This window comes from Ischnura elegans, chromosome X, assembly GCF_921293095.1.
Source record: "Ischnura elegans chromosome X, ioIscEleg1.1, whole genome shotgun sequence".
Classification (NCBI taxonomy): domain Eukaryota; kingdom Metazoa; phylum Arthropoda; class Insecta; order Odonata; family Coenagrionidae; genus Ischnura; species Ischnura elegans.
The window spans coordinates 44,396,418-44,414,904 of NC_060259.1; the positions used below are offsets into that span (position 1 = coordinate 44,396,418).

General features: G+C 38.0%; 1 protein-coding gene across 1 annotated transcript in view; it reads right to left on the reverse strand.

Moving 5' to 3' along the window:
• Positions 1 to 18,128, reverse strand: part of LOC124171932 (vitellogenin-1-like) — a 54,648-nt gene extending 36,520 nt beyond the window's left edge. The window contains exons 1-7 of the mRNA XM_046551368.1: positions 18,026 to 18,128; positions 15,080 to 15,100; positions 14,329 to 14,474; positions 10,312 to 10,449; positions 8,676 to 8,849; positions 6,063 to 6,281; positions 1,823 to 2,065 (exon numbers count right to left, since the gene is read on the reverse strand). Of these exons, the coding sequence (XP_046407324.1) occupies positions 1,823 to 2,065; positions 6,063 to 6,281; positions 8,676 to 8,849; positions 10,312 to 10,449; positions 14,329 to 14,474; positions 15,080 to 15,100; positions 18,026 to 18,056 (972 nt within the window). The 5' untranslated portion in view covers positions 18,057 to 18,128. The remainder of the gene's footprint in view (positions 1 to 1,822; positions 2,066 to 6,062; positions 6,282 to 8,675; positions 8,850 to 10,311; positions 10,450 to 14,328; positions 14,475 to 15,079; positions 15,101 to 18,025) is intronic.
• Between the last annotated feature and the right edge of the window lie 359 nt (positions 18,129 to 18,487).

Sequence of the window (18,487 nt, forward strand, 5' to 3'; positions counted from 1 at the left end):
TAAATATACAATAGCAGGTGACGGCTCTTGGTCACCCAAGAGCCTATGATGTAGTTGCGGGTCTGCAGAAGAAACGCAGAGGCGAGTTCTCGTCAGGGGTGGATTCAGCATCAAATTTGGCGGGGGGTCATGACCTGGGTCCGGAATTCCAACTTTAATTTTGAACTTCTAGGGTGAAATTGTGAAAGCGATATTTTAAAAAAATGTAATCGAGGGGAAGATGGAAAAGGTATTTTTGGTAGCCTGAGTCAGGGCCGAAACTAAGAGTTTTGTCGGGGAGGGGGGGAAGATCAGTTTGCAGCCCCCCCCCCTCCGCTGATCCCCCTCACTACCACTCCCCCCACTACTAGAATATAATACCTCCGTAAGCTATTTTTGAGATGCGGTAGTTGAAATTACGCACCGTATGTTTGCTATTAAGAAGTTTTATTAATATTAGTATTTAAAATTCATAACTTTATAATTGTTGTTTAATAATTTAATTAGGTAAATTAAATAACTTTTTAAATAAACCTTTAAAATTTTGCCGCCCCCTAAAATCTGCCGCACGGGGCACATGCCCCGCTCTATCGGCATCAAAACGATGTGCCGCTATACGTTGCGAATTTATATCTGGGCTTCAGTGCATGCTAAAATATTGAATAATACGTTTTTTTCCATAAAATTTTATTCTAAATTCTAATTTATTTTTGTTCTGTGAACATTTCAAAAATTTAGACACGCCAGTGCAAAAGATGACTCCGCGCACCGTAAATTTAGCCGTTTTGTCAACTTCATGAACTTTGTAACTCCATCTAGGGAAAACTACTGTATATACAGCATTTATCTTCCACAATATGTTGTAAACATTATTGTAGATCAATAAATAGCTTTTTTGTACTTTAAGAATACATATTTTTTTGTTTATTAACGAAAATGTTTAAACATCATTTAGTCCTACAGTTTACCCCGAAAGAAAAAATAAAACCAGTAGTAAGTAGTTCTAGGCCTGGTACGCGTCAGTGGCGGATACATATGCGGGGCACAGGGGGCGCGCGCTCCCCTTTGCGGGGCCGCCCCCATTCCATAACATTGCCGAACCACAATTTGAACTTTTTTATATCATAAGATGGCATTGTCTTATATAAGTCTCCAACGAAATAATCTTTGGATTTTTCTCCTCATGGAAAAATCTTACAATTTCGTTGGTAAATCAAGTAATGGTTTCGCTAGTAGTGGGCCCAGTCGTCCTTCATGGTGGCGAGGGTTTTTCCCTATCCCCTCCCTTCCATTCCTATCCTCTCCCTGGAGGCGCCGACGGGCTCCTATCGCGGCGGCGCCTCCCTACTTTCTCCCTTCGCATCCATCACCCTCCCCGGATGATCGGGTGTATCAGTTGAATTACTCGCTCCCGGCCCCGAAGTGTTGTATCCTTTTAAGGGTCCCCTTTAGATCCTCATGCGATGTCTTGAATAAGTGTACACTCAGTTTAAATAAAACTTTCTTAAAATTTGCATGCGACTTATTTTTCATCATGATAAAAGTAAAGGCAGCTCAAGATATATTTTGTACCCCCCTTGAGTTTTTTCTGCATCCGCTGATGATACGATGTAGTATATATTGGAAAGTAGACAGAGAAACATAAAGGTTGGTATGATAATGACATTGTTACCACTTCTCTGCAAAGGTGTCTATGAAAAATGTGCAATCACAAATTTCACAGGAAGCAATCTGAAATCCACACCCTCAAGCTATATTCTATGTATATAGCTCAAGATATATTGTGTGCCCCCCCTTGAGGTTTTCTTTGTGTATCCGCTACTGGTCACCATATTTATCTCACCTTGGCCGTCCCTTGGGTGAACTTGTACTGGAGACGGGCGATGTTGAGCGGGTCGGACGGTGGCATCAGCTTCTTGCCCATGGAGCGCACGGAGATGAGCGTGGCATTCTGGTAGGAGTTGGCCTCGGCTCGGGTGCCGTTGTGCAGGTGCAGGTTGGCGAAGATGCGGTTGCTCGTGGTCGACTCGAGCATCAGCAAGTCGCTGCGGCTCCCGCACCCGATCGTCCTCGTCACCGTCGAACGCTGCAAGGAACGAGACCATAATTGAGGCCGTCTTACACACAGCACGTTATTGCGCAGGTTAGAACTGCATTAATTTATGTTTATGGCATGGAATTGCGCAAATGCTAGAACGGATGTAGAACAAAGGCTATTTCGCCATTCATGTCCGCATATTCTCGCATGTTTTCTAGCAATTTACCGCTTTAAACGACGAAATTTAGACTGCGCCTTCGTACACACGTCAGATGTACGAAGTGCGTGTGTAGAGTGCAATATTTCACAGGCATTATTCTATGCGCAATACGTTTCGTAGTATTCAACAACACTTGAGGCTGCACTTGGGACATCTTCACTATCATTCCATTTCTAAAGTTTAAATAGCATACTTTTACCTGTGATAGGCGCATTGTCCACCCTTAACATAACCTATCATATTAATTACTTTCCAATACAGAGTTGTGTTACGAAACAGATAAGTGCTGAAAAAACAAAGAAACGCATCGTGGGTATAATGAGCTGTTAAGGATAAAATTTTCATTTCACATATTAAAAAATAACTGAATGCAAATGAAATTTTTCATGTCCACCTCGATGTCGCCCTTTACTTATATTCATTTGGGTTCTCAATTTTAGTCTCCAATATTATCCAGTTGCACTCTACACGCCCTTTATGTCGTGGCCGATATGGCATTTCACTCACATAGTGATTCAACCCGAAGGTTGGTTTTGATAGGCGAGGGTAGAGCTCACCCCGAACATGCGTGAGAAAATCACACCTTCAGGATAGGGGGACCAGTTCCTTTCACTCGGCCACCTCAATCTTCAAGGGTTCTGTCTGGGAGTGACCTAAAGCTTCACTCAGGGTTTGAACCCGGAACCTTCGATCAGCGGCCAAGGGCTCTACCCACTAGGCTACCACGGTCCAAATTACTTGATTTTATCCTTTTTATTATTATTATTATATGGGCGGTTTTTTAAAAGGTTTAAAACATTTTCATCACCACCTTGTTTTATTCATCATTTTTTTCCCTTTCATTTTTTCCATTTTCATTTATTAATTTTTAATTATCATTTATTTGATAATTTGATTAATTATCATCATTTTAATTATCATTTATTAATTTATTAATTATTTTTATCTGCGTGAACGTTGACAGCTGCATCGGAGTGAAGATTGGAAGCATTCGAAATGTGGTGCTACCGAAGAATGATGAAGATAAAATGGATCGACCGTGAAAGTAATGAGGAAATGCAGAAAAGAGTGGGAGAAAAGAGATTTCTTCTAAAAGCCTTAGGAAGAAGACGGGATAATTTAGTTGGCCAGAATTTGAGGCATGCTGGTCTAATGAAAAAAAATGGTAGAAGAACAGATGGAAGGGAAGAAGAGCAAGGGAATTCCCCATTTGAGATGAAGTCAAGGCTCAAAGGCTTCCTACCGCGTTATGAAAATTGTAACGGGATGATAATGTAGACTAAAACTGAAAACCCAAATGAATATAAGTAAAGGGCGACTAGTGAATAGTGAATGAATGACCTGAAACGTTCGATACCGTGCTATAACTCGCATCCTGAAAAATTAATTTTAAAAACTCTCAATTTCGTCGTGAAATCTTCTGCTTATTTGAGCTACCATGGCAAGTAATTTCCTCCGTCAGCTTTCATGATATCTCAACATTCGTCCATCGATCCTGGTTTCCGTTATTAATGGATTGTATTTATCACTGTTAGATCAGCATCGAATGGAAGCATTGTTATAGCTTATTGCCATCAACACAAGCATATTTCATCCAATAACATGTTATGGCATGCCATATCTGAATGTGAAGCACATAGTTGACTCGAGTTGACAAAGTTTCATGACTCAGTACTTCACTTTTGTGGAATCATCTCTCAGGCAGCAAATGTATTTAGTTTTATAAGTATCTCATCAGTCGTAAATAATAAAGAAATTAGGCACCTGGTCAGATATTTATCAGAGATGAAGTAAAGGCTGAAAGGTTTCCCAGCGCGTTATTCAAGTAGGAACTGGATAACATTGGGGACTAGAACTGAAAAGCCAGGTCGATTTAATCAAATGGCGAAATCAAGTTTAATATAATGTAATGATTCCATCTTCTTATATCAGATATCTTATTCGGATTTATTGGAATAGGTAACAGGGATAATCGAATAGTCGTTCAATTCTCAACGGGTCTTTGAAGCGATAATCACTCAGTAAGTTACATTTTAAAGAACATCAAATATAAATGTGTAAGTCGACGCAAAAATTGATTAGAGGAAATATATCAAAACTATTTTCGGAAAAGGTTTTACAAAAAGGAAGTAATTCGTCAGTTTCATTGTCGAGCATCATCATTCCGTCTTTCCATCTCTCAACGCTCTCTTTGCTACCGAGTCCCCTCCTTATTCAACTCCCTCCCTTAAAAAATTCCTTAATTGAACGTATTTTCCTCTACGACTATTTTCAAATACTACCTAAAATGCCATCAAAACAATCCGCCACAGTCGAACCCATAATACCCCACCTTAAGTTCAGACATTTTGTTTTCTGCATGTTTTTTTATGTATTGTGCTATCTTTAAGGTGTTATTTATTTATTGAGAACAACCAATTTAAAAGAATTTGTGCCGTTTTTGGTGGTGAAATAAATAAACATAAATAAATTCGTTGCTCCTCAGGAATGCAATAACTGAGCACAAGTCACAATTTTCTGAAAGTTGATTTATATTCACTCTCTAGTTCGTATCAGTCTTTTGAAAACGTTGAAATATGCATTAACGACGAAAATACACTGAGGGAAAACTAGCAAAATTATGCCAACAATTTTTAAATTTCGAAACTCCAAGCAATGTAAGCATCTATTTCCTTTAAGGGAATAGTCATGTAATTTGGCGTTACAGGGTGATTGGCCGTCTGGGCCCTATTATTGATTTTTGTCTGGCCGTGTTTCCCCTAGATGGCGCTGATTATCTGATAAATAAGATTATTCTGCAATGGATTCTGTTGTTGGAGATGCAATAAAAAAGTACATCTGAAATATTTATAGTTTTATAATACTTGTGGCTACTCTCAGCATTGGGTAATGCATCTACAAATTGAAATGAAATTGTCCTACGATTTCAGCGTTATTGAAGAGGTCATGAATGGTCATAGAGCGCGCTTTTGCGATTTTTTGATATGAATACTTTATAGAATCCAGGCATTTGTCATGTCTTGATATTTTTTCTTTATTCATGCTATATTTATAGTATAGCATATTGAAAGTCTTTTCTAGAAAAAGGAGTGATAATGACTCCAAAACTGTTTGTATTAATAGGTGAGGATAAGTAGATTAAATTTTACACTGTTTATTTTTAATATAACATAGACTACTGATGAATATTCTTTTGGTATCTCAATTAGCTTAACTCGAATCGTAAATTAATTGAAGTTTTCGATGGAGTTGAAAATAATATGCTGGGAATATTCCAAAAGGTTTTACCTTTACGTAATATCTAGTCAATAAATTAAAATAAGTACAACCAATTATAATTTTTGAATTTTATTTCCATTTTAGTGCCTTTCTTTACACTTTTTGGATTAATAACGAGCCGAGTAAAAAGGAATCATATTCATTACAGTCGACTTTCAATTGAGTTGAAAAGTTATGAACATAGTTAATTGTCATTATTTTATATTTTTTGATTTATTTCGCTCTCTAGTTCGTATCAGCCTTTTGAAAATGTTGACTTATCCATAAAGGATGAAAATACACTGAGTGAAAAATAACAAAATTATGCCAACAAGTTTTAAATTTCGAAACTCTAAGCAATGTAAGTATATCTATTTTCTTTGAAGGCATAGCCATGTAATTTAGCATTACAGGGTGATTGGCCTTCTGGGCCCTATTGATTTTTGTCTTCTGTTTTTCGAGTGATAAAGAGCCTTTTTAAAAGCACAGAGGAATCGTATTTGTTACAATCGACTCTTAATAGAGTTAAAAACTCGTGAAAATGGTTGATTGACGTTATTTACTTACCGTCCAGAATTTTCCACATTGATTTCCACTTGGCTGGCAGCGCATGGTTCCGGGGAATCCAAAATGATACTCCGGGTTCACTTCGCAATTGCTGTGATTACGGGTCTTCGTGATCTCGAGAAGTGGCCGGCTCCCGCATAAATCATCTGAGTTATCCGTCTTGAAGCCCGGCAGCGGGGAGATCTCGTAAAGAACCTCACATCGGCCGGTAACCGAGTCCTGTGGATGCCACGAAAAGTTAGAAAATATTCATTCTTATATATTCAATAATAGAATACATGATTCATGATGTTAATTCTGCATTGTTATTCATTTTAATGTCACGACAGTTTTGAAATATTTTCCCGCGCAAAATTTCTTCAATGTTTTTCTTTAGCTAATGAGTAGTTTTGGTTTTATGTTTTTCATTTTAACCCTTTCTAATTCAGAGCTGCTTCTGGGGGATATTAAATTTCAAGAATTCTCATTTTAAAAATGTGAAAATTCACAATTCGCCAATAAGCTTTACATCAAAAGTACACGTATTATAAATCTTTCCTGAATAAAGCTGGAAATGTATCAATTTTTTATGCTACTTTTAAGCTCAATTGGGTTATAATGGGTTAATAATTTTGAAGTTAGCCTAATTACAGGCTACCTTACTTCCCAGTATGGAAATAATTTACTGTATGAACAGATGTATGGAAAAATATATAGTATTATTTCCCTAACGACGCATGCCCACTTGATTAAAATTTGAAATGAATAGTTTTCATGCAAATGCACATGCATATCCTTTGTGCTACCATTTCCATTATACTTCCATTTTTTCTATTAATGGGTGACAAATAAACCTCGCGCGGAAAAGCAGGGGAAAAACGTAGGAAAGAATGATTCAGGTATTCGTAATATTTTCACAAATATTTTAGGTGTCATTTATGTGCTATGTTTTCACATTCTGAAGTTATTACCCTGCTGTAGATAATTCCAGATTTTAATATGTTGATTGTGAGCTGCATAATGCGCTGCTTGCTAAAACTACCTCTGATAACATTACCTGAAGTGATGAAAGATTAGTGTTAATCCTCCGTGGACTAGGCTAAGAGCTCTTCCTAGTCTAGCCTAGCCCTCATCAGGTTGAAACGTATTATAGTCCCCATAGATGATTGCATAAGTTAATCGAAAAAGTTGGTTTTGCAGATATTTATCTTTTCTAACTATAATTGGCATTTGTATCTTCTAGTCGTTGACAGTTTCACTTCAGCCACTTAGGAGCTCCACTTATTTAGCCTAAGAAGAGTTACGTTGCCTTGTATAGAAGATGCAGGTTTTACAATGGCAAAAATAGACAATGGAAATAGTACCAAGGATGAAGTTCGTCATAAAATAATATTTGGCTCAGCCGGAACTCGAATCCGGATCACCCGGTTTCCGGTTAGGTAGCGAAAGAAGGCTTTAGACTTACTAGGCTGTAGACTGAGCTCCAATGGAGGCTTTACGTGGAGAATTCGGTTGTAGGCAGTGATTCTTCTGAGCAAGGGGACTGCACAGAGGAGGCCCGATTTAATCCCATAAAATGCTAATTTCCGTTGTCACTTCGGTCACATTTTAATTGGTTTTCAAAAATATCCGCAGCGTGTTGTTCGATTCGATTATTTTGCATCATAATGTTTTTAATTGCGAGGAATAGCATTGAAAAACTATGAATTTGATTGATAATATCATCATGTATGTAAATTTCGGTTAACATCCCTAATTATACCTTATTTTATCGTAAAACTCGGGTCATTTTGTTCGTCAGCGACGCGAGTGGTGACTTTTGCGAACACATTGAAATTAGCGGTGGGTGACAACCGCAGATATGTACAAGTTACCATTTAAATTTCATTTATTTAATACATTTGATAACTTTCCTTGGCTATGCCTTTCTAACTTTTACGATTTACCTTCAAAAATGTTTGAGGTTATTTAACTTTTTAAACCACAGATCGGCGTGGTAACTTTTCTGACTCTTTTCAGCCACAAGCGATTATTACATGGAGCGGGTGCCGTAATTCTGTTGAGGCAACTTCCTTAGTCCCTTCGCCATCAACAAATTTCGACAATTATAACTCGTTCAGAGTTTAACTTTGATCGGAAGGCCACCTATGAGGATATCCTTATAACTTGACGGCGCACTAAAATAATGGATGCATACGAAAACTCATTGAACGAAATGTTTTTATTTTGTTTACAAATCCGTTAAAGATACCATTGTCAACTCTATTGTCGACTGATGGTGTTTCCTCATTTGAAATTCTCGCCTTTCCCGAGAGTCTCGGCGGGTGCCGAGAAGTCTTGATGGGTCGACATTTCTCGGCTCTCTTCAAGACTCTCGACCCAGGCGAGACTCTCGCCGCGCCAAGAGTCTCGTCCCGACCATGCTGGGAAATGAAATTCTCGTCTCGACTGCCGAGATTCTCGGATGGTCGAGAGTCTCGCACAACCCTAGTGACAACACATTTAGAGGCGACTTGATTGTCCTCTTTTGTAACCTTTTCTTCGTGAGAAATTGATTTCAGAGATATTCAACTGGTTAGAAGTGGCTTTATTTGTGGATATTATTGGTTTCGGTGTTGTGGCGACGGTTCTTACCTCCATGGCGGTGAACACGGCGGGTGGGGTATCGCGTCCGCTGATGACGTTGGAGCTGAGTCGGCGTCGGATTGCGTTGGTGCCCGACAGGTCGAGCTGCAGTTGAGCGGCGACGCCCTGCAGGAAGTTGACTTGCCAGTCGGGCAACTTCCGACTCACCACCAGCGACTCAACCTGAAAGAAGACCAGACTTAGCGCGACTGCTAGATCGATGCACAAGTACACTTTATGAGTCTTATGCCTGACAAGGAATTATATAGACAGTCCTTCAATTATCTGGAACCAAAAATATTTTGCTGGCTATGACCAAAATAAGTAGCAAAATGATGTTCTTGAAATCGTTAAGAAATTGGTTCCTTGATACTGTAGAGGTTGAATTTTTTCTCACTCCTATAAAATAGGAGCCACCTCCCAGGTACGATTCTTGACATTTTTCTAGTGTAAACGAATGACATTCCGCCCCGCCCCCTCAAAAATAATATGAGAGGTAGAAGGGATTCTCTAGGGATACATTAAAAAAATGCAAATACTTAACGAATAACAGTCGAGACTTAGATATCAGCATGAACTTATGACGTGCTTGGTCTTATGTATCGAATGTGATATTTTTAGGCCTTAAAATTCAGCACTTAGGCGCCCCCTTTTGTTTTTCTCAATTTCTCTTTTTGGGCCCTGTCTTTTCTTTATATGTGTTTTGTATCTGTTTTGTTTTTTTTTCCCATCGGCATCCTTTCAAACTTCCCAAACCCTTATTTAATTCCCCTACCGTCTCCTCTTTTTCGCCCAGCGAAGAGTAAGGCCTTTGGAAATTTTATTTCTGTAAATATTTCATTGCCAAGTAAGGTATCAGGAGAAAAATCTGTGGGCCATCTCTATTATAGGGTGGTTTTCCCTTTCCCTAGGAAAAATAAATTTGATTTCTCTCATGGTAACTCGCGACTCCACAATGGACGTGAGAGATTCTCCCATTCCAAAACTTTTCAAATCAATCCGAACGCATGGGCTTTGTGGTCTTCATGGTGGTGCTACTTTCCTTCAATCCTTCCAGCCTTTCCAGCCCCTTTTAAGGAGACAGAGTGAAAAAAGTTCACCAATAATAGACACAGCCTATGAAGGGCAACCTTACGAGATCGAAAGACTTCGAAAGCCTTTCCAAACCGAGCTCTACTTCAAATCCTTTATAAACCTGTGTGCAGAGAAAAATGCCAATATTAGGTTATTAAAGGAAAGGCGGAATATGATTATTATATAACACCGCAATATGACCTGATGAGGTTGGAAAAAAGTTGACAATGAACCCGTTAACACAGTAGTCTTTTTAAATACGCATTGAGTTTCAAATTGAAATTGGACTGCTAATTTTACTAAGATGTATCAGACAATCTCCTGCCCGGAATCAGATTTTACTTCTCCGTTTTCTCATGAGATTTACGCCAGTAAATTTTACTTTTGAGTATGATATTGACCAAATAGGTATCAGTCTGATATTAAAAAGAAAACGTCGATTTTTTTTCGAATAATCGATCTTTAGGTCCAAATTTCTATTTGTGTTGAAAAGTCGAAATTTTCTTTTCGATCAAGAATCGATTGCTCAAAAAATCGATTTTGGTCGACATTTTTTTAACACTTTACTCACCCTCCCTTTGTTCAGCTTGGCGATGAAAGTGCCCTCGGAAAGGGGGAGCGGATTGTAGTTGGCTCCGCTATCTGGGATGTTGTCCCACCAGCCGCCTTTCAGCTCCGTGTGCACTTTCGTGTACGTCATGTTCTGCAGCTGTAAATGCAAACGTCAAAAGGTCAGAGGCTGAGAACAGTTTTGCAAATCCGATTTTCAATTCAACCACCCTATTGCCGACACCAGTTACGTTTTCTTAACGATATTTTTGGGGGCGGTAAGCCATCTTCCATTTCGTGTTCATAATGGCGTTTAAATATTTTTTGGGACTTAGCACTACAAATATTTACTATTATTTACTTGTAATGCAAATTTTGTAACATAATTGCTTTCTGTACGAACATCATATCTACCGATTTGATCGATAGATTTTTCTTCCTCATAGGAAAATCTACTAAAATTGGTAGCATATTAATTGCGTAAGCTTGGTTTCGCTTATAGTAGGGCCCGCCCGCCTCTGTGACGGCGCGGGATTCCTCGTCCCCTCCCTTCCTTTCCTTTCCTTCCCCTGGAGGTGTCGTCGGGCTCTCATCGCGGCGATGCCTCCATTCCTTTTTCCTTCCTCTGTCCTCCCCCTCTCGAGAGGCACGGGTGAATAAGTCTCAGACTTGGTTCCCGGTCCTTGAGTTGTACCCTCGCGGGGCCCGCCCTGGGACCTCCGAACCCACTGTACGAACATCATATCGAGGTGGCGCCTCCTTCCTTTTTTTCCTTCCAGTCCTCCCCCTTCTGAGGCGCAGAGATGATAAGCTAACGCTTCCAGACCCTGCCCCCAGAAGTGTAACCTGGAAGGCCGCCCTAGCGTTTCATATCCACTGTACGAACATCACGATCCAACGATTCGATATTTGGATTTTACTTATTTACTATAAAATCTTCCAAAATCGCTGGCACATTAAAGTATGGTTTCGCTAGTAGTGGGCCCTGGTCGCTTCCAAAGCGGCGAGGGTATTCCCGTCCGCCCTTCCATCGCTATCCTTACCCCCGAGGCGTCGCTGGGCTCCTATCGCGGCGGCGCCTTCATCCTTTTTCCCTCTCTCTCACTCCCCGGGTGTGCGGGCGTATCAGTTAAGTTACTGGGTCCCGGCACCGGTGTGTTGTCACTCACAGAGGACCCCCCTTGGGTCCTGACACTCTGTATGAACATTACGTTGATTGGTATTATTGTAATAGTATGCAAACATTTTTGTTTGCTGGAACGTATCGTGAATGTCTCGCAAAAAAATCGTCGTCTACAAGCGATACAAGTCCCTCATGCAGTTATTTACAGAAGAAATCTATTTTTTAGCCTTTATCATGCCATTATCAAGCGTTCGACAACTTAATGCCAGGTACATTAGTTCCCATACAAGACGTGTTGCAAAACCTTAAATACAGCTTTTTTAGAGTATGTCTAAGGCTTGATATGCACATTCGGAAGTCCAAATACTCCATAAAATGTATTTAAGATGTGTAAAGCTACGGCTGTTGTTATATCAGGTTTTTTTCTTAAATATTCATCATTCTGTTTGTAATCCGGGATATTAAAGCCATTGGCACATCTCGTTCTCGACTTGCAAAATAGTCTTCGATAAAAACTCAAATGCAGAGAAGCTTTTTACATTTTTATATCAGTATTTCACGTGTAATTTATAAAGGGCTCTCACGAGATAAGCTTTCGTCTGAATCGCGAATCCATTCCAGCAATTATTTGCCCGTCGTGCATATTCAAAATCATGCTGAGCGTGAAGTAAGTGTCACACCTATCCACGCAGCGATGTGTGACTTTTTTACTCAAAATATACCAATTTTATGTCACCAAAATCACTTTAATGCTTAAATTCCGTAAGGGACGTTAAATCGGTATAATTTAAATATCACTTCTCATATTAATATGTGATATTACTTCAAATGATGCACAAGTGATGCCAAAAGAATTACCCAGTGCATAAATATTTGATCCAGCGGGTAATAATGAAAAAGTGATATGTACTAAGAAAATGTCTATAGATAAAGTAATGGTAAATGGCCAAACTTTAGACTGTTAATATTTTTCATAGAAGCCTACCTAAGCAGCTGTCAGATGAAAAAATATTTCTTTTTGGTATTTAAGTGGTATGACCAAATGTAACATATTTTTAATCAAAATGATTCAACTAGTAAATATAAATTTGGCGATAAATAATGTTATCATTTTCGACGCATAATTGAAATCGCCCGTGATACCTTTTTGAAAAGTAACTGATAAACAAAGAGATAACTATGCTGCCAGGGCTTTGACTAAAGCAGACACCCAATCCTCAGGTGTATTCATTAGAAGTTGTAGAATTATTTCATCCTATTCATTACATTCAGAGTCGTTTATAAGTGATTGCTTTGCGATTATAGCATGATGTAGCCTCCACAGTTTAAAGAAGAATTGAGCCAATTTGTCCAGAATGGTGAACAAGAGCTCTAAAATGGAATAATTCGGCAAATTTGATTTCATGCTCGGCAAAATTTTATTCACCATAATGAAAGCGGCTCTGAAGGCTCGAATTCATGCGCGAAAATATTTCGCTATCTCTCTTTCAGCGTTTGATGAAGCATAGTCCAACCCTAATGGAGACAAATGTTGATTATCATTCTTTGATTCTGGGCATATTTTGCGTGATCAATGAAGAGTTTCACACCATACGCTAAATAATCTGAGAATTGTTCTCTGAGATTTGTAAATATTTTTATCTTGTATAAAATTGCATACAGCATAATTAATTCAATATTCACTTTTTATGGTCTCCAGTATTATTTTTAAGTTTTTATTTCGAATTATAGAGCCTAATTTTTTACATTCATTTCATTTTTTTAACTATCTCATACTATAAGCCTTATGACCCAGATTATCTCCTTTTATGGGAACTGCAATCTTTTAAGATGCATTAAAACGCAGTTATCACGTCTTTGTCAAGCGCTCGACAACTTTGTATCAGGCTCATTAGTTCCCATGTAAGACGTGTTGCAAAATATTAAATATTGCTTTTTTAGGCTGTGCCTAAGGTTTGATATGCACATTCGGAGGTCCAAATAGTCCATAATAGGTTTTATGAGAGACGCTTTTAGGTGTCTGCTTAATCACCCTTTCAGGGTGAAAAGTAATGCCTACTTTAAACCCTGAAATGGTGATTAAACACACTTAAAGCGTTCCTCGTAATGCCCTTTAAGGGGTATATGGCCTTCAGAATGTGCATATCAAGCCTCAGCCACAGCCATTAATTACTCGATAGGAAGATGTACGCCATTGAAAAACGGAAATGTGAGTTGAAATGAATTTGAATGACCGTATTTCGGATTTCCTAATCATTTTCATGTACATTGTTTTTCCGTAGTTTTCTCATACTCTGTGGGTTATTGGACTTAATTACCATTTGCACCTAACTTATAATGAGAAGGATGAATTTAAGGTGGCGACTTGTTATAATACTGCCGATGTTTCCAAATTGTGTAGGATAATTGCTATCTGTATTTACATCACGGTGATTGGCATTATTGTAATAGTATGGAAATATTTTTGGCTGCTGGCACATATTTTGAATTCCTCGGAAAAAAAATCGTAGTCTACAAGCGCTGCAGTTTATCAAACCTCGTATTCGCTCAAACTGTTCTATTTCTGGAATTGAAATTCAAAAAACACAATAAGCTGACTGTAGAAATAGAATAAATTTTTATGTTAGCGGCATTTGTGTAAAAATGCCGCCAGCAAACATATCCTCTACCTCAATGATAGACGTTCAATTACTCTTAAATTACCGTTCATCTTACCTATAAGTATCTCTATAATTTCGCAATGGTTATAGAAAAGTTGAGTTTATTAGGCATGGCGCATTGTCCTTTTTGAATATAAACAGTGACTTTATGCCGGTGGGATATTCTTTGAGTATGATGGGTTTGAAATTTATTTCATTAGCTTATACGTTGTATTCATCATTTGACAGGTAGAAATGTACTAAGAATGTTGCTCACCTTCATTGCCAGAACATCCGAGGCTTGACTTTGAACCAAGAGGGTTCCCCGGTAGTGGATTCCAGTGAACTGCTGAGTTAAACTGCTTACCCCGGCCAAGCTGCGTCCTTCCAACTGGAATCGGTAATCTTGGCGCGGCCTCCAGTCTGGTGTGTTCAAAAATTCAGTCACTCTTTCCATGACTTATAATTTATTATAATCTTAATAGTTTGCTAATACTAGCCGTGAGTACTTTTACGAGGAGCAGCGAATGTTACTCAAGTAAACGCACTACATAAGTGCAGAGAGGAAGGGTAATTATGTACACCATTCTTCTCCTTTAAATACATCCTTATATTGTCATATTTAAAATCGTATTTGAGTAATAAATAGTTGAATACTTTAAGCACACTATTTATATTTCGTGTCGAATTTTGGTTCATGATTAATATTTTATGTTATCTCAATTAATTAAAATTCCATTTTTAGTGAGAAACATATGATTACATTGAATAATAGCTTCAAAATATGATTGTTTACCAAAAGTTTATTTCCCATGCATTGCTAGCAAATATTTGGCTAGCAATGTATGAAAAATGCAAAATTATCCAGTTCTACATGAAATATGAGATGGTAAAATTTTTTTCTTTATCTCACCTATTGTGCCTAGATTATAAATGAAATATTGGTTGATAATTAGTGCTAATACTTATGACTTGTTTAGATTCCACATTTCTTGTGTATACTCAATCTACATTTTCATTAAACTCACCATAATCAGCAAATACTCCGCCTGAAAATTAAATAAAAATGATATTAGGTAAAAAGAAGTGAATCATACGAGTGTCAATATTATTTCACTCTTTCTAACGTAGAGCCGCTTCTGAGAGAAATTAAATATTAAGGCTTTTCATTTTAAAAATGTGAAAATTTTCTTCTCAATCATAATTGCTGTGGCAGCTACCTGCGTATTTCGCCATTTGAATTTACAGTACAAAAGAACACATAGTTTACATTTTTTACTGAATAGAGCTGAAAATGTACACATTTTTGATGTTACTTAGAAGCAACAATGAGCTATAATGGTTTAAAAATGGATGCAGCATACAAGAAGCGCTCAGTTTTCATGTAATGCGTGGTGAGTTTTCTTTGCCGTATGAGTAATGTCTATGCTCGTTGGGATTTCAGGTACCCTTATTTTTGAGCTTAAAAGAGTGACTGGATCTTTTGATACTTGCAACGCTCAAAACATAGACTCTCGGTTAGCATTAAAAGGATTGTATTAACAAAAACTCTTTCCGTTTGGACTATGTTCTTCTCAGTCCATAAAGTGTAATTCCAATTAATTTATTAGTTTTACTTAATATTAAGTTTTTTGACATCCAAAATACCCTTTTAGGTTCTACTTTATTTCATTCTCGCTCGAAATATTTCAAGCTGATATTTCATAATCGTTATCGCTTACACTCCAGTCGTCACCATGGACGGCTTAAGGGCCGGGAAACCCGGGCGACGACGCTTCGTAGCCTTGGGGGCGACCAATCGCCAAAACAGTAAAAAAAATTTCCCAATTTTATAAATTTTATATTTTGTATAAAACTTCCTGATAACTCTTTTGAACGAAAAACGTACAATGTAATGTATGCAAAAAAAAAGGTGATGGTATATCCACATACTTTCGCAAAAATTGAAAACTCACTATTTTAAATTTTTTTTTTTAACTCTCGTGGGAGGTTCCCCGGTTTAGCTGTGGAATATTCTACAATAAATCCCCCGATAGAGGGGCAACACAACAGCAGTTTTTCCGGGGATTCATTTTGTCTTGACCCGTCCCTGGTCTTCATATCAATCAACTCGAGTTCATTTTAAAACAATTCACGAATTATAACACCTCTGGAAGACGATAAATTCCTGTATTCTCACGTTCCAAAGATTTAATGCATCCAAAATTTATGATCTCACCCGTCGCTTGGGGGCTATAGTTATGAAGACGCTACTTGCATCATCTCTCAAAAAGATCCCCTCAAGGATATCACTATTTTTGTATGCCTCTTTTGTATAAATAATTATTTAAAAATGTAATAAAAATTAATTACTATAAGTGTTTTTCGTAAATCACAGCTAAGAAAATTATTGAAAGGAATAGTAATTTTATAGCAAAAATGTTTAGAGATCGGATTGGCTTAGGTTAGTAATATGGTGATGTAATTTCTTCGGCTCTGATGTTTTTGCATTAATGGCAATGAAACGGACATTTTATTGTACTGAATCGTTGAAATAATCTGCTTGAAGATATGGAAATTCTTTTGGATACTCCTGTCCCATGTTCCAATCGAAAAGTCGCCTTTTTACGCAAAGCCGTAGTAATAGCCAAAATGCAAAGAAATGTGAATCGGGATGTAGATGAGGAATTGAAGCTTCTTTTTGAAGAGTTACTTTGCTCTCACGATAAACTAAAACGAAACCGAGCGAAAGAAATTATTCAACTTTTAATTGGAACGAAGATCAACGATGCCTCTCTGTAAGAACAAGAAGACGCTGAGAACAAAAAGAAACGTTTACTAAAAGGCATTCGTGGTGAGGGGAGAAACACGTTGAATATTTTAAAGACTATTGCGACGCAGCAATTCCACATCATCTTAATGAGGCTAGGGCTCGTAAAATAGGCGTATTATAAATAAAATCGCACAGCGAATGAGACTAGATTACTTTTTGGCTGAAAATTCTTCTTTCACACAGTGTTTGAAACTGCAAAATATCCCCAGAATTATGCGAAAATTTAAAAAATGTAATTATGCATCTCTTTTCAGTAGAAAACACTCTCTGCTGTCAAAATACTGATTGCTATATTACTTTCACATATGGATTAATTGGGTAGAGAGGTTTAAACACCTAACATATGGTTATTGCTATTACCAGCAATTATTCAACCGATAATTATTTTTACATAGCTTTCTTCATGAATAATTGCAATTTACGCAACAATTTCTTTAAACCTATTTAATAGATGCACCGTTAGACATCGGAATGATATATTTCTACTTTGGCGCTTCATGGCACTGTTTGGGTCTTTCATCTGTCGATTCATTTTTCTCTAGTAATCGTAAGATTAAATTGACAAGGATACAATTTCGTTTTAGAGGATTGACCTTTTGATTTGTTGATTGATTATTTTCAGCGAAGTAATGAATCCTCCTTGAGCATTTACCATTGAGTGAGCGGTGATCTAAAAACGGTGTATAATTTTAAATTGCTATAAGTTAAAACTATTTCATTAATTGAGGGGGCGAAAAGCCAAAGAGTACAAGTGATTTTTTAATCTAAACAGAGTTAGGTACACAAATTAGATAAAGAAAAAAACGAGATCAACTAGATATATTGATGTGCATTTGATTTTCCACTCGATGTCAGCACATGAAAGAGACTCACTCGTATCCCTTGGCCGCCAAGATTTTGCGTATTTCTCTTATCAATTTCTGTTCCTAACTCTTATGAGAAAAATATCACTTGTGCCCCATGGACTTCTCAACCCCTCAATTCAGAAGAATTAGGGTGACTATGTAACCCATTCAGTCCAGCAGGGTAGAACGCTTTTTATTCTATCCGTAGCTCACTACCTCATCGACACTACAGGTTAGCACACACTCGTTCGTAGAGAGTAGCTCGCTTGAACCAATCCATAGCACTTAGGGAATAAAACAGTAACTTGAGGGCTTACCCAGAAGGCAGAGTATCAGTATAGTCCTCATTGCGCTGGAATCCTCAGAACATGCGTGTCGATTGGAGCGAATTAGCCAGGAGACTGAGGATTAACATGAACCAAGCACGAGCGAAGTTCATTATCGATAAATGCTGATGTGACCTCAGTTCTTTTCGCTGTTGACCCTTTGCAAAGTAACACTTAAAATGTGTGTCGCGTGGATGCTTCATTGGCACATTTTTCTGTCTATTTTGCACCAAGTATCTTCTCACTTGATTGAATGGCCGCACGCGCCGCCAAGGGCGGCCAGGGTTGCAATGCATCTCGTCCGCCTCACGTGACGGAAAGAGCCAGACGCGAACGGATGGTGTCGCGAAAAAAGCGCACAGCGAAAAAAAGCGCACAGTTAACCCTTTTGGAGTTGCAAAAGGAATCCAGCCTCTATCTTCTATCTATAAGGAACGCCAAAAACTATTAACC